Consider the following 26,857-nt stretch of genomic DNA (forward strand, 5'->3'; position numbering starts at 1 on the left):
GTTTTCCAAGTGTATCTACATCTGAAGGGGCTTAGTAGAAGGACAACTCCTTCCTCCCGGGACAGAATTCTGTCATACTTTAAAGTTATTAACCTTGTCTTTCAATAGAACCACCCTGTTGGGCAGTCGAGACTTGGACTTGTGGCTCAAGTCCCTCCTGGGCCCTGCCCCTCTCAGCCCTGCCCCCTCCTGTCCTGTTACTGTCATTGTGCCGGCCGACCTTTCACTGCCCTGCCTCCCGAGTGACAACAGCAACAACAAATAATAATAATTGTATATAGCGCCTCAAACACTGGCATCTCAAAGCACTTTATAGTAGGTTGAAAAACCATTGTAGGGACAGCAAATGACAAGATATGCACATCCGAGAAAGACAAGCAGATAGAGGTGCAGCAGGAGACATACTGCTGTTAGGAAACGGAGCAGACACAGACCTTGAGTAAGTAGATGCCATTCTGAAATGGACGTCTGGATTGAAATGCACTCGGGGAATGTGACTCTCTGCTATCCTTGGGGATAGAATTCCAGAGCTTTGGGGAGCTCAGGCGAGCGAAGGTTGTGAGGTGGGGAATAGACAGATAATGAGTCAGACAGGTACTAAGACGCCAAGCCTCATCAGAGGAAAAATCTCGCTGCGTGTCGGCCTCTTCAGTACTCTGGGCTGGTGACTCTGGGTGGTGGCAGGTTCAAATCCCAGGCGAGGCACAGCTGTTGCACCCTTGGACTCTTCACTCCACTGCCTTGCCTGTCTGCAGTGTCGAGCGCATCAGTTAAACTTGTCGTCATCCAGAAGCTTCTTAATGAAGGCCACTGTGTGGAGGAATGAAAACGGGGGTTCCGGGCTTTTGACTAGGAAGGTTGCAAGTTCGAACCCCCAGGTGAGGCACAGCCATCGCCCCCCCTGAGTCCAGAAGGTGCTTCAGTAGCACACTCTAGCTGCAGAGGTGGGTGAGTGTCCAGGTCATTGAGAATCTTCTCCATTAAGGAGGGTGTGTTGACGAGTCTGCAGGACTCCAGATTGGTGACAGGGTAGGTGCAGGTTCAAATCTCGCGTGGGACACAGCTGTCCACGGATGTAAGTTGCTTTGGATCAAAACCTCAGTGAAAATAAATAATTCATTCTGAAGCCAGGGACACCTTTGCGGGGCTGACTTATCGCCAGGCTCGGCTCCCGTTATCTGAAGCAGCCTGTTGGTTTATTCCTGGCGATACTGCAGAAGTGGTGTGGCGGCCGACCGGCGAGCAGATACTTTGGAGACGTCGCCGGGAGCTGCAGAACTTTCCGCCTGCTATCAGCCCGGGAGCAGGGAATGGGGATAAGGTGACGACCAGCGCAGGTTTGTGACGCGTGCCACCCTGCTCCTCCCAGCACCCGGTCTTAGACCTCGCTATGTTCTCAAGGTCAATGGAAAAGGAAGCGAAGCCTGATTGGGCAGAGTCCGCCCCAGGGGGTGGGGATAGTGAGTACAGACCATCTTGTTTGGGCGGGAAGGACAGGAAACCCCGCCCCCCCAGAGGAGGGTGGGTGGGGTCCCGAGGTCGTGACCTTTTGACCTGACAGCGCAAACTCTGCCTCAGAGTGACCCCGTGCGGCTAGTGTTGTAAAAACCCCTCTTTCTCGGGCTCGGGGGCGCCGGCTTGCATTCCTCTCTTTCACACAGCAGAGGAAAACACAGAGTCGATCAGCGTCTTCTCCTGGACACCTGGACGAACGAGAGGGGACATTCGTCCTGCAAGGCGCTGGTCATCTTCCGGGGGCAAAGGGGTGTGTGTGAGATGGCCAGCCAGGCAGAGAGTGAGCGGACAGGGACTTGGGGGAGGGGGTGTCTCCTGTTTCTGGGGTGTATAGCAGAACCATACAGCTGATACCCCTCTGTCCTGTTGGGAAACTTTTCCCAGCCTCCTCTCTCACAGAGGGGTTCTGTTACACCGGCCAGAGATAAGAGCACACAAAGGCCGTGCCTCCGCAGGGAGGGAGCGACGCTTTTGTTCCTGCTGCCTGAAGACACGTCAGCTCCTCAGCATGAAACCAGCCTCCCCCTCCTTCACAGAGAGCCCCCCCACCTGTCTCACTGTCCTGCCTGTGTTTGTGTCTCTCTCTGTCCTCCCTGTGTCTCTGTGTCTCTCTCTGTCCTCCCTGTGTCTCTGTCCTCACGCGGAGTCCCCGTGCTCTCCCTGCTGTGGCTCACCGCTCAACCACTCTGCCAAGTGGGTCAGAACCACGCGGCCCGCGCGCACCCGCCGGGAGCCGGGTCCCACGGGAGGCGCGCACACGCGAGGGCGCGACGTCTCTGCGCCGCCGGCCGGTTCGGGAGCGAACGCGCCACCTGTCATCCCCGCGGAGCGACAGGGATGTAGCCTGGAGATCAGCGCTCGGGCACGTCTCACACCGTTAACTCCGCCGACCAGCGGCCGTCTCGCCGTCGTCGCTCGGCGCTCGCCTGGCTGCCCCTCAGTGCGTCTTCAGAGCGACCCGCATCGCTCTCTGGTGGTCGAGTGGTTAGGATTCGGCGCTCTCACAGCCACGGCCCGGCTTCGATTCCCAGTTAAGGAATAGTGCCCCCTCTTTATTCGGCTGCCCCCCAGTGCGTCTTCACTTCACTGGCTCTGTGGCTCAGGATCCGCGCCTGTGGCTGGAAGGTTGCCGGTTCAAATCCTGCAGCCGGCAGAGGAATCCTACAAGGGCCCTTCACCCCAGCAGCTCCAGGGGCGCCGTATAAATGGCCGACCCTGCGCTCTGACCCCCAGCTTCTCTCCCTGTCTGTGTGACTCACGGAGAGCGAGCTGGGTATGCGGAAAGACAGATTCCTAATGCGAGGAATCATATAGGGCCGACAGAGTGATGTGATGTCAGTAAACCCGTCATGAGGAACGTTAAGAAGATCAGGTTATGTCTGGGATTATGTCATATTTATCCCCGGGCTCTGGGCAGACGGCCGGGCCGGCGGCGCATCTGGAGCAGACAGGGGTTACCGGGCACATCTGGACTGGGGGCGGGGGGGTCGTTACCGTGTCCCGGTCTGGCCCCGCGCTCTCGCAGAGCCCTCACCCTCAGAAGCGCAGTCAGGATTTCCTTTTTGTTGATATTTTTTTTTGTTTTAATTTGAGCTAAATGAAAATGGCGGAGGCCATCAGGGACGAGGGCTCTCGTACCTCTGGCCACGCCGGGGCGGATGCCGAAACGTGACCGACGGAACGGGCGCCACAGGGGTGGAGGACCGCGTCGCAAGCCGAGAGATGAAACGAAAGGGCGCCTCCAGGCCGAAGTCAGATGGCGGAGAGGCGTGTCTGGGATAGCAAGGGGCCAGACGGTTCTTCCTCCCCGGTTGTCAAGGGCAACAGGCTCCTCTCCGGAGCCCCGGGTCTGTCTGTCTCGCCCTGTCCCGGCGTGGAAACGCGGTACGGTTGTTGCGGTGCCGCTCAGAACCCTCTCAGAACACAACTGATGACAACACGCCGGGAGATTCTACCCCCCGTTTCCTCGAGGCAACTTTTCGTACTGCCGACAAATTCCTCTGGGTGCGACGTCACGGGCAAGGAGCCCAGGTAACGAACGCGGTTATGACGTCACCGGGAGAACGTCACCGAAAACCTCCTTCGGTTTTTCCGACACTTGGGAGAACTGACCTTCCTAACCTATATACAGTGACTAGTTTTCTTTCCCGTCCAAAGGGTGGAAACTTTTCTCTCGCTTCACCGTACAAAACTACAACAAGCGATTCACACTCAGCATAAAATGAATACCCGTTAAAAACAAACAATAGCCCTTAGACGTGTAACAATACATGCACTGTAAACACATCTCGCTCTGCCCACACTACACTATCATTACACTAATCTGATAGCTTCATCCAGAAGGCTGCGCTTATTATACCGAGTGCACAGGGAACACAACATTTCTTTGAGCCATTTTTGTTTACAGTCTGGCTTTACCTTTTAATTAAACCTTTTAAATTAGCGCTACAAACCCGTATTTCCCTGCTCTCGTTTCGCTTTTTCGCCTTTGAAATGAAAAATTCAACTCGCCGACGCGCGTCCTTTCCGGGCTCTGGCGACACCTAGCGGTCAGAGTACACCATGACACACAGGCTCAAGAGCCTCCGCACAGCAACCAAGTACTGGCCAGGTTCCGGCCGTCTTAGCTCCTAACGGCAAACCATGAGAGAAAACACACACACACACCTAGGAGATTATCACAGAACTCCCAGTAAACTATTTACGGTATCTGTACTGTGCTTTTATGTTGTCCTTAGTGCTGGTTTTAAAGAGAGTCGGACGTTATAGGTTTTGCAATGGGGGGTGCAGTGTGACAGGAAGCGGCTGTCAGGACTCATTTGAAGGTGGCACACCAGTGACCTCGCTACTGCCATGATTAAATGGTCTTCGGGGACCTATTTAGGCCCACTGTAAGAAAGGAACAAGTGCAGGTTTATTCCAGGCTGAAAAGAGAAGAAAGAGAACACAACGTTTCGGCTGTGGAGCCTCCTTCGGGTGCGTTCTGAGTCTCTGTACGCATGCTGACGCAGCTCCCCACCTGAACTGCTATCGCCGTAATAAATACTGGGAAATTCCATAAGGCGAATTAATTTGTTCATTAATGAGACAATAGGTTGTTATCGGTGAGTCTTATCCTCACACAGCCACCATTAATGACGGCCAGACTCCCTAAGGCAGGGAGCTGTTTTGTTAGAAAGTAAGAATATCAGAAAATGCACAAACGACAGGTGGGCTATTCAGGGCCAGAGCGAGGTCTGGTTTTCCACTAGGTAAGTCATCTGAGGATTTCACCCAGCATGTACTTGAGAGGAAAAAGGGAGCTTGATCCATGCTCCCACAACTCCTGGCGTAAAGCAGTGTCATGCTCAGAAGCCGGAGTATTGGCTTTGGCCGGCGGTGGCCGAGCAGCTTGTTCCACACCCCCACCACCCTTTGCATAAAGTGGTTCCTCCTGTTCAAAAGGCTGAAAGTTATGAGATGAGCTGTCCAAAAAAAAAAAAAAAAAAAGCATTTGAACACAGCCAGAGCCGGCAGTGCTGGTATTAACCGGCGGTTTTAAAAATAGACTCTGGGAAAGGCTGGGGGAGAGCGCGCGAGAGAGAGAGAGACAGACTTCAGCCTGATGACTAATGTGCTATTGAACGTATGCTAATCTCGCGCCTGCGAAGCGCAGAGCTTAAAAAGAGCTCGTCAGCGGGACCCCCTCGCCCCCGTGTGCGCACACGTGTCTTTTTTCAAATGTGCGCAAGCGGAACGCAGGGTTTACAGCACCTCCGCAGGTAATAGGTGATGGAAATGGGAAAAATCGGGGTGCCCCCCCCACATTCGGTTATTACAGGAACAGACTCCGGGCCCGACCGCCTCTGTGGGCAAGCTGCCCTCCTAACTCGCTTGTAGTGGAGTGGGCAGTGTGCTTGCGATGAGCTCACACGGGCGGCAGGCGTCTGCGTGATTCAACAAGCCAAGCTCCGCGCCAGCGATGCTCCGCGCCTCGGTTCTGAGCGGCTGCTGTCAGCCAGTTGCACGAACGTCCGCGGCCGAGCCCGGCGGGCCTGCTGGACTGCCCACAAGCCTGTGGTCTGTGGCGCCAGCGGCTGTAGCAAAGGGCGACCCCCCCCCCCTCCCCGGGGGGCGCCACAGGACACACCACCAGGCACAGGATGGAGCAGGCACAAACACGAGGGCCACGGGGCCAGCAGGCTGGTGCGAGCGGCCGACCCCCCCGACAGATCGGTGCTTCTGCTCCGCTGTTCCACGCAGGCGGGCCTGACATCACCATCAGACAGGCCCGGTTCCGGGGGCAGAGCTGGGCTCCCTCGGCCGACCCAGCAAGGGGGGTTTCATCGGGCCTCCTGCCCCGAGCCCGTGAGTCCACTTCAAACAGCTGCTCAGTACCGTATCCCCAGCGGTCTCAGACAGCCATAGTCCTGATCAGGGGCAGCAGATTGCAATCCCATTCAGTTCAGATCTTTCAGAAGAAGGCCTCAGGAAAGCCCCTCGATGCACGTCTGTAAATGCCCCCCCCCCCCACTATCTATCGATCGATTGTGGTGTTGGGATTTCCCGTGGTTGGATGTGTCGCCTGTGTGTGTGGTGCTTTCTCGGACAGTGCAGTTTGCCTCGGTCAGCCGGCTCGTTGGTTTAACTAAGGGCTCCCTCTGCAGGAGCGATCCCCCCCCGGGGGGCAGCGGTCACTCCGCCAGCCTCTCTCTCTCTCTCTCTCGCGCCCGCGCGCAGCTGTGGAGTGGCTGTGCAGGGCTCTTGAGCCGCAGGGCTGGCGCCGGTGAGTCACCAACCCCCCCCCCCAGCCCACTCTCTCCGCCAGCACGACGCAGGAGACGAGCCGGGCCTGGGACAGTGCTGCCCTGTCCCATCAGGGTCTCCGGCCCGGGTGGTGTGCGCTGCGGGGTTCATTGGCGGAGTTAACGTTAGCGGGCCCACGGTCCGGTGACTCTTCCCTGTGTGGGGCTGTTGAATTAGGAGCCAGGCCAGGGTGAGATGTGTCTATACGAACTGCTGCCTGTCTAGGACTACTGTTTGTTCTTAACCTGGATTTATTTTACGTTGAGTGTCCAGTCCGCTCAGCTGTCAGGATCTCAGTCACAGCCAGCAGACTGGCCAGACACTGGACACAGGCAGACCTGACTGCCCGTAGAGAACAGGCTCACTGACCAGGCTGTGGTCACAGACACTGGACACAGGCAGACCTGGCTGCCCAGAGAGGACAGGCTCACTGACCACAGCCTGGACACAGACAGACCTGGCTGTCCAGAGAGGACAGGCTCACTGACCAGAGCCTTGACACAGACACTGGACACAGGCAGACCTGGCTGCCCAGAGAGGACAGGCTCAGTGACCCCAGCCTGGACACAGACAGACCTGGCTGTCCAGAGAGGACAGGCTCAGTGACCACAGCCTGGACACACACGCTGGACACGGGCAGACCTGGCTGTCCACAGAGGATGGGCTCACAACTCTCACCCGAGAATTCCCACACCTGCCAGAATCAGAACCCAGTCCTACAGGAGAGGAAAGTCGACCGAGCCGCGGCCCAGCGTGTGATCCGTGCAGCAGAGAGCGAGTCTCTCACATGTTAACATCGGAACTGTCCTAAATGCCTCTCAATGTAGATGAATTATGATCGACAATTGTTATAACAACTAATCATTTGGCAGCGCCAATTCATAGGCCACGCAAATAAAGTTCAAGATACAAACATCTTCCGGTACTGATAATATACTGTCTTATTACTATTCCATTTTGGAAGGAAAAAAAGTCCAGCTCCTCTTTCTTCCTCCTGCGTCTGAATCCCTTGAACGCACGGCAGTCGGTGTTGTACGGGGGTGTTTTTTCTATTTTTTTTTTTGTAGAAATATCTTCTCTCGCAGGGGATCAGACAGACGCGGGCTGCCGGCGAGCATGCGCGCAGCTCAACTCCGACCTGTTCCCAACTGTAAAAAAAAAAAGTTTGACGCTGACATCAGGAAGCGAGCGAGTTAAGAGGAGTGCAGACGCAGGGGAGCCGAGGAGTGAGCAAAGCTTGAATCACGACTTTATCGAGGTCTCTCGCGTCACTCGGACGAGAGCTTCCCGACCGGCTCGAGTCTCGCCGCCCTTCCCCGGCATGGAGAGGAGCTAGGACAGCGACCAGCGAGCCTCTCCCGGGACCCCCCAGCGGCACACCCGCCAGCGCCCCGAGAGCCACGAAGGTAGGTCCCACCGGCGGTTGGCGTCGGGAGTTTCTGGGGCTCCGCAGCGCGTCCGGAATGCGGAGTCTCCCCGGGACGGGCAGCCGTTCCCAGGCGCAGACTCGCCCGGACTGAGGCGGCAGTAGGTGCTGGGAGGCGGGGGGTCACGCAGGTAGGAAATTAAAGGCGAGGAGAGGGAGGTTACCTCGGCGAGGGGGGAGGAGGCGGCGCGGTAGGGGGGCTCGCTGAGACCCGGAGTCAGTCTTGCCGGCTGATATGTGTGTGTGTGCGTGTGTGTGAAGACCGGCACAGGCGAAGCCGGACATAAAGGAGCGAATCTCCGGGGAAAGTAAGTAAGTGTGTGTGTGTCGAGGTGGAAACCTCTCTCCGTCTACCCCGCGCACACCTGTGGACAGGGGACGCGCGGTTCTGCAAGTGTCGCTCCTGCGCGGGTAACCAGCCGGTACCGGTGCCACGCTGGGTGACTTCATCTTTCAGCTCCGCGGAGAGACGGACACGGGGAGACGGGGAGACAGTGAGACACCGAGACACCGAGACACTGAGGCAGCGAGGAACTGAGGCGACGAGACAGTGAGACACTGAGCCAGGGAGACGGGGAGACAGTGAGACACCGAGACTCTGAGGCAGCGGGGAACTGAGGCAGGGAGACGGTGAGACATTGAGGCAGTGAGGCAGGGAGACAGTGAGACGGTGAGGCAGGGAGACAGTGGAGGTCCGGCAAGATGCGCTGTTAACGGACAGCGCTTTTTAGCAAAGATTTCAGAACATCGAAGTATCCCGTCGGCGTGACAGATCTGACGAGCTCTTAGCTGTGGCCGGATCCGTTTGAACCTCTCTCGCGGGTCTCGTGTCTTGAGCACCGGCAGTGAAGTCTGGCCGATCGATGTGATAATCAAACGTCACCGAAACGACTGTGTTCGAAACTGCTGGGGGGGGGGGGGGGAAGCTGCCCTGCACCCCGGTTCAAGCGCTAGAGGTGTCGATATACTGTTAACGTGCCGCAGGGTCGCGCGGAGCAGATCCGAAGCCCAGTTCGGATCAATACACCGTCACTTAGTACACGCGCGGTCTCCACGCGTTTTCCGAAAGCTCAGGAGGAGGGAACGGGTTCGGTCCAGTTAACCCGGGCAGTGCGACCCTAAAGTCCCTCAGCGGGGATCGCTTGGGGAACCTGATGACTTGATGACTTAAATCTGCATGTATATATAGTGTATACAGTGTATACAGTGTATATAGTGTATATATGTACAGCAGTTCAAGTACTGTAGGTGTCTGCGTCAGCAGGCGCAGGCTGCAGAGGAGCAGGTAACGGGTTTATTCCCTGCTGGAGAGAGAAGGAAGGAAACACCACCTTTCGGCTGTGGAGCCTTCTCCAGGTGTGACGTGGTGGACTCCTGTACCCCATGAGCGGGCTGCTGCGCCCCTGCGGTGCTCCCAAGCGTGCGGGCTCAACCGGACGCGGGATCGTATTTCCGCTCAGCTGAACGGGCTACCATTCCCAGGAGATGTGTCCCACACGCGCCTGATCCCGGGACTCCTGAGCCCCGTGCCCCGCCTCCGCCCGAGAGGAGACAGAAAGTGACTTCTGCCTCCGGGGAGGTGAACGGCGCCCTGCGATTACGGGCTTTAACGAAGCCGTTAATTTGCTGCTCGCCAGCGAGCACGCTGGGGTGGCATCGTCCTCTGCGAAGCCCGCTGTGCTGATGTAAACAGATCCGGGGATGGCGGGGGGGGTGGGGCTGTCCGCAGAGCGCCCGAGCTGCCGGCCTGCTGTCCGCCGGGAGACCCCACCCCAGACCGCCCCTAGTCCAGACCCCACTGGGCCTGCTGGTCCTGCACATCTGGGGAAGCCTGGGGCTCCTGAATCACTAAAGCCGGGTCTGGAGCTGGCTGGACCCCCGCAGGACCAGGTCCAGTCTCTGAGTAGTGGTGCTACTCGGGGTCCCGAGTTCAATTCTGGGGCCTGGGGTACTGTCTGTGTGGAGTTTGCATGTCCCCCCCCCCCCACCACCCAAACAGTCCAAAGACATGCTGGTGGGTTAATTGGCTCCTGGGAAAGCTGGCCCTGGTGTGAGTGTGTGTGAGTGTGTGTGTGTCCTGGGATGGACTGGCCTTGCGGAGAGACTCCGGCTCCCCCGTGACCCTGAGCCAGAAGAATCGGAGGGAGAGAGGAGAGCCGGATAGATGGAGGGATATCCGTTGCTCTCCCTGCTCTGTGGGCGGGTGGACGGGAGGGTGAACTGGGGTAGCTCATCCGCGACTGCTCCGGTGTGGAGTCCCATCGGGCAGCAGGGGTCACGTCCCGGTCCCAGAGGGTTATCCCAGCCCCTGTGCACGGTCCCTCCGGTGGGATGTGAGACCCCGGGAGTCAGGGTGAGGGGGCGCGAGTGAGTTAGTGCCTTTTTTTAGCTCTCTCGCCTTCCTCTCTCAGCTGCTCGAAGGGGTTACATAAGAGGAGCTGTGCGTGGGCTGTGCTTTCTCTCCCAGCGGGAGTCACAGAATCCGAGCGCCCTGCTTGTCCTGCGGGTGGCGCTGGAGAGCCGCCCAGGACTGGGGGGCCCCAGCGACCCCCCGCGCGTCTGCAGCCGCAAAGCGGTTGAGTCTGGGTTTTGCTGTTAGATGTCATCCTGTTTTGAACTTGTGGTTTGTTTGTGTTTTGCGGGCAAGTCTGGCTGTGAGGGCTCTGGAAAGAGAGACTGCTCAGTCTTTCTCAGCCCGCTGCGCGACGCGCAAATTAGTTTTCCTTCCTTTTGCCAACACACACACACACACCACCCACCTGCTTCGGTGTGCAATTCAACGTGACTGTCGACACCGGCTGACTGGACACCAGCTGAGCGCAGAGAGTGGGCAGTATCTGTCTGCAGCCCTGGACAAGTTCGCTGTGCTATAAACAGTGAGATCAGGGTAAAAGCACAGTACAGCGCAGTAAAGCCCAGTGAGATCAGGGTAAAAGCACAGTCCAGCGCAGTAGAGCCCAGTGAGATCAGGGTAAAAGCACAGCACAGTGCAGTAGAGCCCAGTGAGATCGGGGTAAAAGCACAGTACAGCGCAGTACAGCCCAGTGAGATCGGGGTAAAAGCACAGTACAGTGCAGTAGAGCCCAGTGAGATCGGGGTAAAAGCACAGCACAGCGCAGAAGAGCCCAGTGAGATCAGGGTAAAAACACGAAAGCGTGTGTAAAAGGCGGGCGTCTCGATGGCGAGCAGAGTGCAGTGTGGGTGCAGTGTGGGTGCTGGGGGGTGGGGGCGATGGGGGGGGGTGAGTAGAACCGTGCGGATCTGGTTAAGCTGCAGAACAGCGGAGCGGCTTCGCTGGGATTCGGGGGACAGCAGCTCCCTCAGCTGTCTGGGAGCGTCCAGGGGCCCGCTGGCCCGAGGGTCCCGTCCTCAACAGATCCAGCGCAGTCGGCTCCAGTGTGGCGAAGCCCAGGGAGGCGGAGGGGGAGGGCGTTCGGTTCCAGACTCCCACCACTCTTTGTGTAAAGAAGAGCCACCTGTTCTCAGTCCTGGATGGGCCGCCATTCCTTCTTCCTTTCTGCGTGTGTGGAGCAAAGTCCGTGGAGATCAGAACTCATTCCTCTTCCTTTTTCTGCGTGTGTGCAAACAAAATTCGTGGAACGCAAGACATGCTGCCAGTCAAGAATTACATCTCCTCCAGCTGTTTCTTGGGAGAATCCAGGGAGATGCGCTTTGACTGCATGGCTGGGGAGCGTGTTCCAAGGAATCCTGCCCTCCTGCCTCCCTCTTGGGATAAACTTGGGAGAAACTATGGCCCGCCTGGGAACTTTCTTCTGGTCGGATCAAGCGGGGTCAAAGTTCGCCTGGCAGTGAGTCTCACACGGGGGAGTTTTCCAACTTTTTTCTTTATTTGTTTTTGAACCTCCATCTTCCTCCCGTGGACGAGGAAATGAACGTGGGGTGCGTGTACCCCTTTTTTGCAGATTTTCAGAGTTCGTGCCCCCCCCCTTTAAGATTTTCAGGATTTAAAGATTTTGCCACCTTCTACCGAAGCAAGCAAAGGTTTAACGCCTAGTTCTCGGCCCAGAAAAACAGTCTCCCTTGTTCAGACCTGAAACAACTCAAAAATAAAAATAAATCACTCGTCACTCCCTGCCGTGCCAACAGGTCCCGGCCTGCTCCCCTCCTCCCCCTCCCCGAAAGCCTCTCTCTCAGGGTGGGGCAGGCTGGCAATCGAGTGGGAGGACTGGGGAGGATGTGTAGGCCTCAGTCTCCATGGCAACCATCTGCTGTTCTGCTGGAGAAGGGATCGGCAGCCCACACAGCCGCCACTCGGAGTTCTGAGAGCTCGGGCGGGCGGGCGCTCTGAAGCCCAGATGGGCTCTGTTCACTTTATTTTTCCTCCCCCCCCCCCCCCAGAAACAAACTTTTCACGGGTGCCGAAGACGTAATGGAAGGGTGCTGTCCCACCCCCGGCCCCCCAGAGCCGAAAAGGCCCCAGTCGCGTCTCGAAGCCGCTGGGTTTTTTTATAACTCCCACCCCCGCGCGCGTCCTCTTCGGATTCCTTATTTGGACGGTCGCTTCTTCCTCGCCGTCTCCCCCCCCTCGCTTGTGCTCGATCGGTGGGTGTCCTGGCGCGCGTGTGCGCTGACGCGCCGGCCAGATGGCGGGTTTATTATTAGCCCGGTGGGACTGGGAGGCTTCCCGGGGGGGGGGGCCGGGGCTCGCTCCAGGCGATCTCAGCCCGTGCCGCACGCCCCTCCCGCAGCGAGCTGTGGGAGAGAGGCGTTGCGTCAGACAGGTGGAGGTGAGCGCCTTCGCGCCACTACTTCCCAGTTCTGTACATCACTACAAGACTTTAAGCTCTCTGTTATAGTTTCATCCATCCACTTTCTAACCTCTCCTTCCAGTTCAGGGTCTCTGGGGAGGGAGAGCCTATCCCAGCAGCACACGCAGACACACACTCACACCGGGGCCGCCGGTTTTCCCAGAAGCTCACTAACCCGCCTGGGAAACCGGAGCGCCTGGAGGAGACCCAGGCCAACCTGGGGAGAACATGCACACTCCACACAGACAGCACCTCAGGTCCAGAATCGGACCCGGGGCCCCCGCGCTGAAAGGCACCGACGCTGACCCCTGCGCCACCCTAGGTTTAGAGTCTCTTGCGCAATGGCCCGGGTCAGCTCGGCGGTCCGAAGCTGGTTGGACGAGGATTGGCCGGAGCCAGCTGTCAGGGTCCGGCAGGAGACCCTGACGGGTCATTCTGGGCCTCCTTATCGTTTGTGCCCTTCCTCTAGAGCCTCTGCTCCTCACTTCCTGACCGGTTTCCCCTGCGGTACTGAATCTTCAGAAAAATACTCAAGTCCTCTCCTGGCTGTTTTGTGTCTTCACGTGGCGAGACTAGTTCTGGGCAGGTTCGCTTTTCCCGAATCCCCGACGGTGTGGAAGAGCCGAGGGAATCGGGATCGTCCAGTGTCTGTTCCTCGTGCCGCTCTGGGGAATCCTGGGTTCCGACGGGGGGCGTGGGGTGGCGTGGGGCGGGGTGGGAGGGCTGCGGGGGAAAGTCACGCGCGGCGTGACTCAGATTTCCGAAAGAGGAAGAGCTCGGAGTTCATCGCGGTTCGGAGGAAGGAGGATGAGGTAAATATAGCTTCTGGAGAAAGAAATGTGTGATTAGCCAAGATCTGCCTGTTCCTCTTTCTTTAATAGAATGTGTGTCCTGTGATGGACCCCTGTCCTGTCCAGGGTGTGTGTGTGTCCTGAGATGGTCCGCTGTCCTGTCCAGGGTGTGTGTGTGTCCTGTGATGGACCGCTCTCCTGTCCAGGCTGTGTGTGTGTGTGTGTGTGTGTGTGTGTGTGTGTGTGTGTGTGTGTGTGTGTGTGTCCTGTGATGGACCGCTCTCCTGTCCAGGCTGTGTGTGTGTCCTGTGATGGACCGCTGTCCTGTCTGGGGTGTGTGTGGGTGTCCTGTGATGGACCACTGTCCTCTTTGTTCCACACTCCCACCACTCTTTGTGAACAGCAGTACTTCGTGTCCTGACAGCAGTCCCTGGTGCCCCAGCTCAGTGCTGCCTGTGTGCCCTGTGTTCCAGATGCAGGAGGAGCCGGTGTACGACTATCCCGAGCCCCAGCAGCCCGCAGAGCCGCGGCCGGCGCACAGGGGCTCCCTGAGGAGCATCAGCGTGCTGGACCGCCTCCTGCTCACCCACCCCGTCTGGCTGCAGCTGTCCGTCAACTCCGCCACCGCCCTGCACATCCTGCAGAGGGAGCCGCCGGGGGTGAGGCGCTGGGGGGGGCGATCCACTCTGATCCGCTTCGATCCTTTCTGCTCCGGTCCACTCCGGTCCACTCTGATCCGCTCCGGTCCACTCCGATCCACTCTGATCCACTCTGATCCGCTTCGATCCTTTCTGCTCCGGTCCACTCCGGTCCACTCTGATCCGCTCCAGTCCACTCCGATCCACTCTGATCCACTCTGATCCGCTTCGATCCTTTCTGCTCCGGTCCACTCCGGTCCACTCTGATCCACTCCAGTCCACTCCGATCCACTCTGATTCACTCCGATCCGCTTCGATCCTTTCTGCTCCTGTCCACTCTGATCCATTCTGATCCACTCCGATCTGCTTCGATCCTTTCTGCTCCGGTCCACTCTGATCCACTTCGATCCGTTCCGATGCACTCCGCTCAGTTCTGCTTCATTCCGATCCACTCCGATCCACTCTGATCTTCTCCAACCTGCTCCACCTGCGGCTCCTTAATTGTTTCCGGGCCGATATTGTCATTAAAGAGCTAATTGGGCATCCCTGCCCTCTTGGTCTGGGGCAGGGGTTCCTGATACTGGTCCTGCTGACCCCACACCTGCTGGTCTCCACTCCCCCCTCCCTCAGGCGATACCTGCAGCCTGACGTCCCATCAGCAGCTGCTTCGCTGGACTATCTGCACTGGGCTTCTAGTCCCAGGTCTGGGATCTTCTTTCACTGGCAAAATACAGCAGCTCCAGCTCCAGCTCCTGCTGCAGCTGCAGCTGCAGGTGTGGGAGCCGTAACGAGCAGTTCGGATTGATCTGATTATTGTCGCGGCAGTGAGGGGGCAGACTGAGTAACTGAACGCAGCCGAGCAGGCGTGGGGGTGTCCAGCACCAGCACAGGGAACCCCTGATCCAGACCCTGGAGAGGTGCCTGCTGGGAGAGTTCACAAGCAGCAGAAGAGGGGTTAAAGGTTAATGGGGGCCTGGAGCAGCACAGGACTTTAGGACAGTGTCCTGTGATGCTTCGGGCAGATCTCCGTATTGGACCCAGCCCTCTAGCCCTCGAGAGTTCAGGCTGCACGAGAGCCCAGCGGGTGGGTAAGTCCCGACACGGAGCAGGCCGCTGTGCAGCGGGAGTCTCGGGGACGCGGGGACGCTGGGATGAGTCTCTCGAGCTGTGCTTGTCCCTGTGCAGACCTTCCTGGTGCGGAAGTCCAACACGTCTCAGAAGAAGGTGCTGTGTGTGCGGCTGGCGGACGACAGCATGCCCTCCTTCGTCAAGCAGTTCATCATCCGCGCAGAGGGCTCCAGTGAGTGTGGAGCGGGCGCCAGGCACCTGGGGCCTCTCTCTGTCTGTGTCTCCGTGTCTGCATCTCAGCTTATCTGTGCTTCTGCTTCTCCTGTCTGTCCATCCTTGAATCTGACTCTGCTTCTTCTGTCTGTCCATCCTTAGATCTGTCTCTTCTTCTCCTGTCTGTCCAGCCTTAGATCTGTCTCGTCTTCTCCTGTCTGTCCATCCTTAGATCTGTCTCTGCTTCTTCTGTCTGTCCATCCTTAGATCTGTCTCTGCTTCTTCTGTCTGTCCATCCTTAGATCTGTCTCTGCTTTTCCTGTCTGTCCATCCTTAGATCTGTCTCTTCTTCTCCTGCCTGTCCATCCTTAGATCTGTCTCTGCTTCTTCTGTCTGTCCATCCTTGAATCTGACTCTGCTTCTTCTGTCTGTCCATCCTTAGATTTGTCTCTGCTTCTTCTGTCTGTCCATACTGGAATCTGTCTCTGCTTCTCCTGCCTTTCCATCCTAAGACCTGTCTCTGCTTTCTCTGTCTCTACATCTTTAATCCTAATTTAAATCTCTCTGCTTCTCCTGCCTGTCCATCTTGAATTCTGTCTCTGCTTTTTCTCCCTGTTACGGGACATGTGACCGTTTCACAAAGCTAGACGGCTGAAGCAGCTGATGGGTTTTCCAGCTCTGCTTCCTGTATATGAAGTTCCATTCGCAATGACATTGCCCTGGACGTAAACTGTTTGTTATAGCTCTGTCGACGATATAAGACACTGCTCGAGACAAGCAGGTTCTGACACAGTTCCACTTTCTAGCCCATAAATCCTGGCATCCCATAATTTCTAGCGTCTCCATTTCTGCTTGCTCCGTTAATCAATTTGATGCATTAATTACGTGATACGTGAATGTTAATTAGTATGATAAACAGTCTAGCTGAATCAAACCCCCAGGGACAGAGGGGCTGCCTCTGTCTGATCTCCTCTCTCTATCCCTCCAGATCCACCCGTTTCTGGTTCGGAATAAAGTCTCTCGTTTCCCCTCGGCTCTTGGGTTCATTATCCCTGCCCTCTGCATGCCCCCCCTGTCCGGACCCCCTCCCAGTCTGAGTCCCTGCCTGCCCTGTCTTGCAGCCTTCTCCTTGGAGAGCTCAGCCATCAGCTTCCCAGACCTGTGCCGGCTCATCGCCTTCTACTGCATCAGCAGGTGAGGGTCTCGGTCACTCTCCCGTCCGGTGCTGACCGCAGGTCCGGACAGCCCGGGCTCGGGGCTCAGTCACTCTCCAGTCCGGTACTGACCGCAGGTCCGGAGCGAGGGTCTCGATGTGGGTGGGGTGTGGGTGGGGTGTGTGGGATGTGTGGGTGGGATGTGGGTGGGGTGTGTGGGTGGGGTGTGTGGGATGTGTGGGGTGTGTGGGTGGGATGTGGGTGGGGTGTGTATGTGGGGTGTGTGTGTGTGGGGTGTGTGTGTGGGATGGGTGGGATGTGGGTGGGGTGTGTATGTGGGGTGTGTATGTGGGGTGTGTATGTGGTGTGTGTGTGTGTGGGGTGTGTGGGTGGGATGTGGGTGGAGTGTGTATGTGGGGTGTGTGTGTGTGGGGTGTGTGTGTGGGATGGGTGGGATGTGGGTGGGGTGTGTATGTGGGGTGTGTATGTGGGGTGTGTGTGTGTGGGGTGTGTGGGATGTGTGGGGTGTGGGTGGGATGTGGGTGGGATGTGGGTGGGGTGTGTATGTGGGGTGTGTGTGTGTGGGGTGTGTGTGTGGGATGGGTGGGATGTGGGTGGGGTGTGTATGTGGGGTGTGTATGTGGGGTGTGTATGTGGGGTGTGTGTGTGTGGGGTGTGTGGGTGGGATGTGGGTGGGGTGTGTATGTGGGGTGTGTGTGTGTGGGGTGTGTGTGTGGGATGTGTGGGATGTGTGGGGTGTGTATGTGGGGTGTGTATGTGGGGTGTGTATGTGGGGTGTGTGTGTGTGGGGTGTGTGTGTGGGATGTGTGGGATGTGTGGGGTGTGTGGGTGGGATGTGGGTGGGGTGTGTATGTGGGGTGTGTATGTGGGGTGTGTGTGTGTGGGGTGTGTGGGTGGGATAATGCTCTGGCAGGGAGAGTCTGACTCCCGCTCTCACTGCAGGGATGTGCTGCCCTTCACCCTGGAGCTCCCCGAGGCCATCGCCAAGGCAACCTCGCACAAGCAGCTGGAGTCCATTTCACACATGGGCGTGGGTAGGTCCTCACCCTGTCTCACCCCCTCTCACTCCCTCAACCTGTCTCACTCTCACTCCCCTCTCACTGCCTCTCCCTGTCTCACTCTCTCTCACCCACTCTCACTCCCTCAACCTGTCTCACTCTCTCTCACCCCCTCTCACTGCCTCTCCCTGTCTCACTCTCTCTCACCCACTCTCACTCCCTCAACCTGTCTCACTCTCTCTCACCCCCTCTCACTGCCTCACCCTGTCTCACTCTTTCTCACCTCCTCTCACTCCCTCTCACCCCCTCTCCCTGTCTTACTCTCTCTCACCCCCTCTCCCTGTCTCACTCTCTCTCACCCTCTCTCACCCCCTCTCCCTGTCTCACTCTCTCTCACCCCCTCTCACTGCCTCACCCTGTCTCACTCTTTCTCACCTCCTCTCACTCCCTCTCACCCCCTCTCCCTGTCTCACTCTCTCTCACTCTCTCTCACCCCCTCTCCCTGTCTCACTCCCTCTCACCCCCTCTCCCTGTCTCACTCTCTCTCACTCCCTCTCACCCCCTCTCCCTGTCTCACTCTCTCTCACCCCCTCTCCCTGTCTCACTCTCCCTCGCCCCGTCTCTCCCTGTGTCACTCCTCGTGGTGTTGTGATGGAGGGGGCTGTGCAGCTCTGGGCCTGTGTGTGGGGGGGGTTGTTCCTGCAGTCCTGCCCCGTGTCCTCCTCTCCTGCCCCTGACGGGATGTCCGGTCCTTTCCCGCCCCCAGAGTTCTGGAGCTCGCCCCTGAACTTCCGGGGTCCCCGCAACGGGCCCCCGCCGGCCGAGCCGCCCCCCCCGGCGCCCCAGGACTGCGCCACGCCCCCGGAGGCCCCCTCCCTCTTGCAGGAGTTCTGCCCGATCCGGACGCGCAGCCCCCTGGAGCTGGACTGCGGCGCGGGCCGGGGGGCGCTGTGCTTCCTGAACCCCCTCTTCCTGCAGGAGCCCCCCGGCCGGGGGGCTCTGCTGAAGCGGCACCAGTTCAAGCGCAGCCTGAAGGTGCGCGTCTCCACGGAGACGTCCAGCCCGCTGTCGTCGCCGCCGGCCGCCCCGCCGCCCCCGCCCCCGCTGCTGGCCAAGGGCGCCCCCCGCCCGGACCCCCAGGGGCCCCGCGGGGACGGGGACGACGCCTCGGACTACATGCAGCCCTGCGCCCTGTTCCAGAGGGGGGCCGTGGTGGGGGCGCTCCTGCGGGGCCGGTCCACCCTGTCCCCCACCGCCGAGGAGGAGGAGGGGTACCAGATGCCCCGAACGCTGCTGCAGGTACTGCCCCCCGTCTTGGGGGGGGGGGGGGGCTTCCAGGGTAGCCTGGGCTGTAAGAATGGGGGCGCCCAGAGGTATCGCTCTTGGGTGACAACGGGGGGGTGCAGTGTCTGCACGGAGACAGGGGCTCGCGCCCCACCCCCCTGCCCAGGTGGAGTCGGAGTGGGCAGCGATATGGGGTCGCCCCTTGCTGGTAGGGGAGGGTATTGAGAGCAAGGGAGGGGGGGTTTCCTCTTGGGGGGTTGGGGGGTGTCGTGATGGAAATGTGGGGTCTCTGTACCCCCGAGCGCTGACGTCTCCTGCTGTGCCCCCTGTCCCAGGGCAGGGAGGAGGCCCCCGACGACGGCGCCGGGGAGGGGGGGCTGGTCCTGGAGCGCCGCCGCGCCCCGTCTCTGAGCGAGCTGGACAGCAGCAGCTCCCTCAGCAGCCTGGAGGAGGCGGAGGAGAGCGCGGAGCGCCCCCCGCTGGTGAGGGGCACCAGCTCGCCGGCCGCCCCCCTGGCCCGCCAGCCCGCCTCCGCGCTGCGCAAGATGAGCGCCGCCTTCATGTCCTTCTTCGCCCCCGAGAAGCGCGTGGCGCGGCTGGCGGAGGAGCTGTCCCGCGACCGGCGCACGGCCTTCGGCGCGCTGGTGCAGGACTTCCTGCGCGCGCAGCGGGAGGGCCGGGAGGCGCCGGGGTCCGGCGGCGCCCTGCTGCAGGGGCTGCGGCTCTTCCTCACGCAGGCCAAGAGCTTCCTGCTGGAGTGCGGCGAGCTGCAGCCGCCCATCGAGACCCTGCTGCCCGACGAGGAGAAAGGTACGAGTCCCAGCATGCCCGCAGGCGGGGGGGGGGGACGTTGAGCGCCAGGCAGGAGTCGAGCCTCAAAACCAGCGGGCAACACCAAACTGAGCAGACACACGTACGCACAACCGCGCACTGTTCCTGTCCCGGGATTGGTGAACAATAGTAAGAATTTAATGGAACAAGTAATAGGTTTATTCCCTGCTGAAAAGAGAAGAGAAGTCTTTTGGGAGCTGTAGTCCTGCTCTCTGCAGGGGTGTCTTGTGGGAGCTGTAGTCCTTCTCTCTGCAGGGGTGTCTTGTGGGAGCTGTAGTCCTGCTCTGCAGGGGTGTCTTTTGGGAGCTGTAGTCCTGCTCTCTGCAGGGGTGTCTTGTGGGAGCTGTAGTCCTTCTCTCTGCAGGGGTGTCTTGTGGGAGCTGTAGTCCTGCTCTGCAGGGGTGTCTTTTGGGAGCTGTAGTCCTGCTCTCTGCAGGAGTGTCTTTTGGGAGCTGTAGTTCTGCTCTCTGCAGGGACGTCTTGTGGGAGCTGTAGTCCTGCTCTCTGTAGGGGTGTCTTGTGGGAGCTGTAGTCCTGCTCTCTGCAGGGGTGTCTTGTGGGAGCTGTAGGCCAGCTCTCTCCAGGGGTATCTTGTGGGAGCTGTAGTCCTGCTCTCTGCAGGGGTGTCTTGTGGGAACTGTAGTCCTGCTCTCTCCAGTGGTGTCTTGTGGGAGCTGCAGTCCTGCTCTCTCCCTGCAGACTTCGCCCTGGAGAAGGCCCTGTACCGCTGCGTCCTGAAGCCCCTGAAGCCCCAGGTCGACGTTGCGCTGCGGGCGCTGCACGCGCAGGACGGCTCGACGCAGCTCATGGCCGACAGCCTGCAGCGGGCGCGCGAGGGGGCGCTGGAGCGCTTCGGGGTGCGGGTGGGCGTGCCGGATGCCCGCGGCGTGGAGAGGGTGCGCCAGAAGCTGGCGCTGATGCCACGCACCTACTCGCCCGTGGACAAGGTGGTGCTGCTGCTGCAGGCCTGCAAGTGCGTCTACAGGGCCATGAGGACGCTCCCTGGTGAGTGTCACCCCCCGAGCCCCCGCCCCCCTCCTGCCACCCCGCTGGTCTGACCCTCCCCCATGCTCCCCGCGCAGGGCAGGAGTGCGGCGCCGATGAGTTCCTGCCGGCCCTGTCCTACGTCCTGGTGCAGTGCGGCCTGCCGGAGCTCCCCCTGGAGGTGGAGTACATGATGGAGCTGCTGGAGCCCACCTGGCTGATGGGAGAGGGTGAGAGCGAGACCCGCCGGGCCCGGCCTGTCCCGAACAGAACACCCCCACCCCCGCAGGCAGCAGCAGTCGCTCACAAGCTGTCTGTGCACACCCACTCCTGTTCAGGTTTATTTTCTGCAAACTGGAATGAGTCAGTGTTGTTCTGCTCTGATGTGCGTCCACATGCAGCACCACGGTTTCAGCTCTCCAGACAAAGGCTTCTGTCGGCTCTCAGAGGTGTGAAATTTACATCTCCACAGGCCGCTGACTGGGAGGCCTCAAGCCCCCCGTCGTGTCCACCTGCCTCCTGTCCGGCTCCGAAGCCGTGAACGTCCGATCGTTCCCACGGCCCATACAGCCTGTTCCTGTAGCCGCCGGACAGGCTGCTGGGAATCTGTCAGGGCACTGCGCAGCTCTGTGAGGGTGGATCTGGGGGTGTCTGCGCCCTGCCGTCCCCAGACCCGCACACGAGACACAACGGCTTTAATCCGAGTGAAAGTTAAGCGTAGTGGCCAGGCGTGACCGTGTCACAGTGTTCCCCTGATTGGTCAGGCTGAAGTTCCTGCATTTCTTGCATGTCCCGCCCCCAGCTGGATACTACCTGACGAGCGTCTACGCCAGCCTGTCGCTGATCAAGAGCCAGCAGGAGGCCCCGCCCCCGAGCGGGCTGACGTGGGAGGCACGGGAGGCGCTGAAGGGGTGGAGCCTGCGCCGGGCCGGTGAGGTCAGCCAGGAGGCGTCCCAGCACAGCCAGGTCAGGGGTGTATCCACACACACGCAGACACACACATCGTTCCGGTTGGTACTTTCTAAGGGCAGCACATCAGAATGAGTTTCTTAGTATGATAAGCTCTTTATGAAGTCCAGTGAGATCAGGGTAAAAACACAGTACAGCACAGCAAAGCCCAGTGAGATCGGGGTGAAAGCACAGCAAAGCACAGTAGAGCCCAGTGAGATCGGGGTGAAAGCACAGTACAGCGCAGTAGAGCCCAGTGAGATCAGGGTAAAAGCACAGCCCAGCGCAGTAGAGCCCAGTGAGATCAGGGTAAAAGCACAGCCCAGCGCAGTAGAGCCCAGTGAGATCAGGGTAAAAGCACAGTACAGCACAGCAAAGCCCAGTGAGATCGGGGTGAAAGCACAGCAAAGCACAGTAGAGCCCAGTGAGATCGGGGTAAAAGCACAGTACAGCGCAGTAGAGCCCAGTGAGATCAGGGTAAAAGCACAGCCCAGCGCAGTAGAGCCCAGTGAGATCAGGGTAAAAGCACAGCCCAGCGCAGTCGAGCCCAGTGAGATCAGGGTAAAAGCACAGTACAGCGCAGTAGAGCCCAGTGAGATCGGGGTAAAAGCACAGTACAGCGCAGTAGAGCCCAGTGAGATCAGGGTAAAAGCACAGTACAGCGCAGCAGAGCCCAGTGAGATCAGGGTAAAAGCACAGTACAGCGCAGTAGAGCCCAGTGAGATCGGGGTAAAAGCACAGTCCAGCGCAGTAGAGCCCAGTGAGATCAGGGTAAAAGCACAGTACAGCGCAGTAGAGCCCAGTGAGATCAGGGTAAAAGCACAGTACAGCGCAGTAGAGCCCAGTGAGATCGGGGTAAAAGCACAGTACAGCGCAGTAGAGCCCAGTGAGATCAGGGTAAAAGCACAGTACAGTGCAGTAGAGCCCAGTGAGATCAGGGTAAAAGCACAGTACAGCGCAGTAGAGCCCAGTGAGATCGGGGTAGAAGCACAGTACAGCGCAGCAGAGCCCAGTGAGATCAGGGTAAAAGCACAGTACAGCGCAGTAGAGCCCAGTGAGATCGGGGTAAAAGCACAGTACAGCGCAGTAAAGCCCAGTGAGATCAGGGTAAAAGGACAGTACAGCGCAGTAGAGCCCAGTGAGATCAGGGTAAAAGCACAGCTAGAGGACAGTGAGCTCGGGACGGCGCAGCCCCTGTGCAGTGGGGGTGTCCTCATGCCGGGGTGCTGCTGTTGCAGAGGTTCGTCAGGGTGCTGCTCCAGGAGGGCGAGAGCAGTGCAGTGAAGACTCTGCTCTGGAGCCCAGGCGACACGGGGGAGACCCTGGCACAGGCCTGCGCCCAGAAATTCGGGGTGTCGGAACCGGAGCACTACGCCCTCTACTGGCGCAGCGGCGGCGAGACGCGGGCCCTGCCCCCCCAGGCCCGGCACCAGGACCTCCTCCAGCAGGCGGGGGCCGGCTTCTCCCTGACCTACCAGCGCTGCGACCAGGACACCGGCAAGGCGCGCAGGCTGACCAGAGGGGGCGCTGTGGATCTCGGGGAGCAGCCTGAGTCCCCGGGCCCCTGAGCCGCGATTCACTCCCCCTCTCCCCCCCCCCCCCATACACCCCTCACCCCCCACCCCGAGAAAACTAGAAAAAGCTGTTCGGCTGGAGTGAAAGCACCCCCCCCCCCCCACTTGTGGTACCCCCAAAGGAAAGCCGCGATCCGGGGGCTTCGGAGTCGGTACCTTTCAACAGGATCTCCATCCGGGAGCATTCCGAGTCAGATTAGGACAGACTGACCCGGTAACTTTGAACTCTCCAGGGGTGCGAAGCGTCTTGTGCTGTTGGAAACGGAGCGATCTGAAAATACCCCAGAACAGAACAAGCTACACCTTGAGCCTACGGGCTAGAGCAGCACATGACTTGCTCGCTCTGCGGGGTCGGTGGCTGTCCGGGGAAATCCGGCGTGTCTTGAAAACGGGCTTCTGTTGGCTGGAGCGTCACAGTGCAGTCAGCGAGAGGAGTGTGGACACCAGAGGGCGCTGTGCGATTTGATTATTCCCATTGCCTAAGGCCCCTGGGCTGGCTTCGTCGGTGCCCGAGGAAAGCGTTCGCATTTCTCCTAAGACCACCGACAGTGTCAACCCAGAGGACTTCTTCAACATGAGCAGTGAGGCACGAGCAGGAAACTACAGGGAAATGCATTTATAACCCTGGATAAGGAGGCTTGTCTTTACCCAAAGGGTTGTGGGAGTGGGGAACGAGCTGCCCAGCCATGTGGTTGAAGACAATAGTTTGGCTTTGTTAAAAAAAACCGTCTGGAGGCACTTCTTTACACAGAGGGTGGTGGGAGAGTGGAACAAGCTGTCCAGCCCTGTTGTGGAAGCCTGCATCCTGGCTTCTTCCGAGAAATGGCTGGATGAGCTCCTGGGATCAATTAGCGACTGAGGACCAGTCAGGGCTGATGGGCCGAGCAGCTTCTCTCATCTCTGACTGGTCTTGAGTTCTTCTTACTGTACATTCTTGACTGCACTGTGCCCTCTGATTCACACTGGTGACACGCGTGTGTGTTACACTTCAGGGTGTTAACAGTAGCCAGGAGAATGTGTCACAACTGGTGCCATTGAAGTCCTGTGGGGGGCGCTGTCTCTCCTGCAGGGGTCCCCAGTTCTGGTCCTGCGGGGGTCCCCAGTCCCGGTCCTGCGGGGGGCGCTGTCTCTCCTGCAGGGATCCCCAGTCCTGGTCCTTCAGGGGTTCCCAGTCCAGGTCCTGGGGGGGGTGCTGTCTCTCCTGCGGGGGTGTCCAGTCCTGGTCCTGTTTGTTTCTTGAGGATCAATACGCTCTGACCCTGTGCTTTAGGGAGGAGTCTTTGGGTTTTTCATTTGTTCTGCTTTGCCTGAATCCCCACGTCCTGCAGCCTCAGCTTTTTCTGACCGGACCCCCGGTGTTTGGGCGGAGGTGAGGTAGTCCTTGGGCATCGAGGGCCTTGTGTGCTCCGTCCCCCGACGTGTTCACGGTCCGCGGCCATTCTCTCCTCCAGGGAGAAAGCACAGTGTATATACTTCCGCCAGGCTCCTCCCTAGCTCTCCCAGCATTCCCAGCCTGCCGCGCTTCCCGCTGGTCTCATTATTTATATGAATATTATCTCTGTGTTTCGTCGTGGTGTTGAATGGTTCAACGCAGTTTAAAACCCAAATAAATATTTCTACTAAAAGCTGTGTCTGTCCTCTTTCCGAATAAGAGCACAAGGAGCTGTATTACTATATGGGTACAAAAGCAACCAAGACAGGGAAGATCGTTAGTAAAAGTAATTAGTGATCTACATTAAATAATGAGGGTGGTGCAGTGGTCAGCACTGTGGCCTCACAGCGCTGGGGCCCTGGGTTCAGTTCCGGACCTGGAGTGCTGTATGTGGGGAGTTTGCATGTTCCCCTGTGTCCGGATGTGTTTTCTTCCACAGTCACGCTGGTGGGTTGATTGGCTTCTGGGAACACTGGCCCTGTGTCTGTGTGTGTCCTGTGATGGACTGGCGTCCCGTCCAGGGTGTACCCCACCTTGCGCCCGTTGCTTGCTGGGATAGGCTCTGGCTGCCCCGTGACCCTGAACTGTATGAAGTGGTTAGAAAACGGACAGATGATCGGCACTGTTTTGCTGCTTCTGAAAGCCATCCTTTGCAAAGGGTAACACCCTGTTCCTGTCTTGGGTTAACGATTAAAGCTGAAGTACACACACCCTATACAGCACCAAGACATTTCCTCCCACAATCCCCTGTGACGTCACACAGCCTCCAGGAATTATGGGAATGATTATTAAGGGCTGTGAAACAGCAAAAGTGGGTTAATATGTGTCTCCAGGGTTTCTGTTCTCAATGCCCTGCGGTCTTGGGCTCTCTGGGCTTTGCTCAGCCCACATTCCCGGTTACAGAGTTAGACTAATTAATTAGCTGCACTAATTAATTACAGCGCTCCTCACAAGGTTCTCAGATGCTTGATAAGTGAGTGTTCCCTTAATTAAGGGAAGGTTCCCAGTCATCAGCTGTGAGAGGCATTAAGAAGGCAGCAAAGGAACGAGTGCAGGTTTGTTCCCTGCTGAAAAGAGAAGAGCAGGAACACAACATTCCAGCTGTGGAGCCTTCTTCGGGTGTGAGTGTGCAGAAGTTAATCAAGAATGCCGGGTTCGAGGTGGGTATAGTGTTGAAGCCACGGGCAGGTGTCCGGTTTCCTTCCAACAGTTTCCAGCCACTGGACAGGCGCCCAAGCCCTAATAATTAATCTTATTATCACATCAACTGACATCACAAGGGATGTGGCCGCACCGGGGGCGGAGCGCTGGCTCTGCGGCTGAGGGTCTGCGCCTGTGGCTGGAGGGTTGCTGGTTCGAATCCCGCGGCCGGCAGAGGAATCCTACTCCGCTGGGCCCCTGAGCGAGGCCCTTCACCCCAGCTGCTCCAGGGGCCCCGTATAAATGGCCGACCCTGCGCTCTGACCCCCAGCTTCTCTCTCCCTGTCTCCCTGCTCACGGAGAGCGAGCTGGGGTGCGCGAAAAGACAAATTCCTAATACGAGAAATTGTATATGACTGATATAGTGATCTTATCTTATATATATATATTTCTTTCACGTTGCCAAAAATGAGCAGCGCTGGTGTGGGTGTTGTGCAGCTCAGATCAAGTGTCCAATCTCCTCCACCCCCGCCCATGTGCTCTTCCAACCGGCCTCCCAGGGCTCCCTGGAGCGGAGCCCCCCCCCGTGAGCCGGGTGGGCCCGTGCGCGGCCCGTGTCCTCTGCTTCGCGTCTCTGCTGGACAGAGGAGGTGAAATGCCAGCGCCCATGTCCTCAGAAACGCTAAACACAGCACAGCGTCTAACGCCTCTCGGGACATTTCCTAAGAGCGTCTCTTGTGTGTTTTGTTTTATTGTTGTTGTCATTCTGTCAAGCGCTTTGAGAAGCCACATTTAAAGGCGCTATATAAAATAAAGTTGTTGTTATTATTATTATTATTATTATAAGGAAGGACACAGACGAGAGGCCATGAGGCTCGTCCAGCGCGCGTGGTTAGTAGTTAACTGATCCCAGGAGCTCATCCAGCTTGTTCCACCCTCCCACCACCCTTAGAGTAAAGAGGCCAGGAGATGGAAGCCAGGATAGCAGCTTTAACAACATGGCTGGGCGGCTTGTTCCACTCTCCCACCACCCTTTGTGTACCCTAATAAAAAAAAAAGGAATCCTAAAGTTGGCTCTTTCATTCTTAAGATCACTCAAAAGGCAGGTTCAGTAGCTCATCGCTTGCAGTCTGCGCACTGCAGTCTCCACACACACTCGCCGGCCCAGCGACAAGTGCTGTCCGTGCGCTCCGGCGGAGGGCGATCTCTGCCCGCGTCTTTCAACGTGACCTCACCAGCATGGCCGCCGTCACCGGTCGCGGCCCAGGGGGACCGGAAGTGCGTCC

The 26,857-nt window shown here is 58.4% G+C and overlaps 1 protein-coding gene across 2 annotated transcripts; it reads left to right on the top strand.

Moving 5' to 3' along the window:
- Positions 1–7,394: 7,394 nt before the first annotated feature.
- On the top strand, positions 7,395–24,624 carry LOC148810689 (ras and Rab interactor 1-like). 2 transcript variants are annotated; one of them, XM_088909030.1, is made up of 11 exons: positions 7,395–7,706; positions 13,760–13,945; positions 15,110–15,224; positions 16,327–16,399; positions 17,323–17,414; positions 18,145–18,677; positions 18,998–19,472; positions 20,193–20,498; positions 20,576–20,707; positions 21,280–21,443; positions 22,664–24,624. In XM_088909030.1, the coding sequence occupies exons 2-11, from the start codon at positions 13,760–13,762 to the stop codon at positions 22,991–22,993; spliced, it is 2,406 nt and encodes an 801-aa protein (XP_088765156.1). In that variant the 5' UTR covers positions 7,395–7,706; the 3' UTR covers positions 22,994–24,624. The 2 variants fall into 2 exon arrangements, with proteins under 2 accessions (XP_088765156.1, XP_088765157.1); XM_088909031.1 differs by lacking the exon at positions 7,395–7,706 and adding an exon at positions 7,849–7,857.
- The last annotated feature ends 2,233 nt before the right edge of the window (positions 24,625–26,857 follow it).

The sequence above is a fragment of the Atractosteus spatula genome (assembly GCF_055471065.1).
Source record: "Atractosteus spatula isolate fAtrSpa1 chromosome 24 unlocalized genomic scaffold, fAtrSpa1.hap1 SUPER_24_unloc_1, whole genome shotgun sequence".
NCBI classification, from domain to species: domain Eukaryota; kingdom Metazoa; phylum Chordata; class Actinopteri; order Semionotiformes; family Lepisosteidae; genus Atractosteus; species Atractosteus spatula.

What these genes read in the sequence shown, in the direction of transcription:
- LOC148810689 (XM_088909030.1), top strand. Translation starts at nt 13,760, where the DNA reads ATGCAGGAGGAGCCGGTGTACGACTATCCCGAGCCCCAGCAGCCCGCA. An exon ending in TGCAGAGGGAGCCGCCGGGG is followed by an intron (nt 13,946 to 15,109) that starts GTGAGGCGCTGG and finishes GTCCCTGTGCAG; the next exon opens with ACCTTCCTGGTGCGGAAGTC. An exon ending in TGCCCCGAACGCTGCTGCAG is followed by an intron (nt 18,678 to 18,997) that starts GTACTGCCCCCC and finishes CCCCTGTCCCAG; the next exon opens with GGCAGGGAGGAGGCCCCCGA.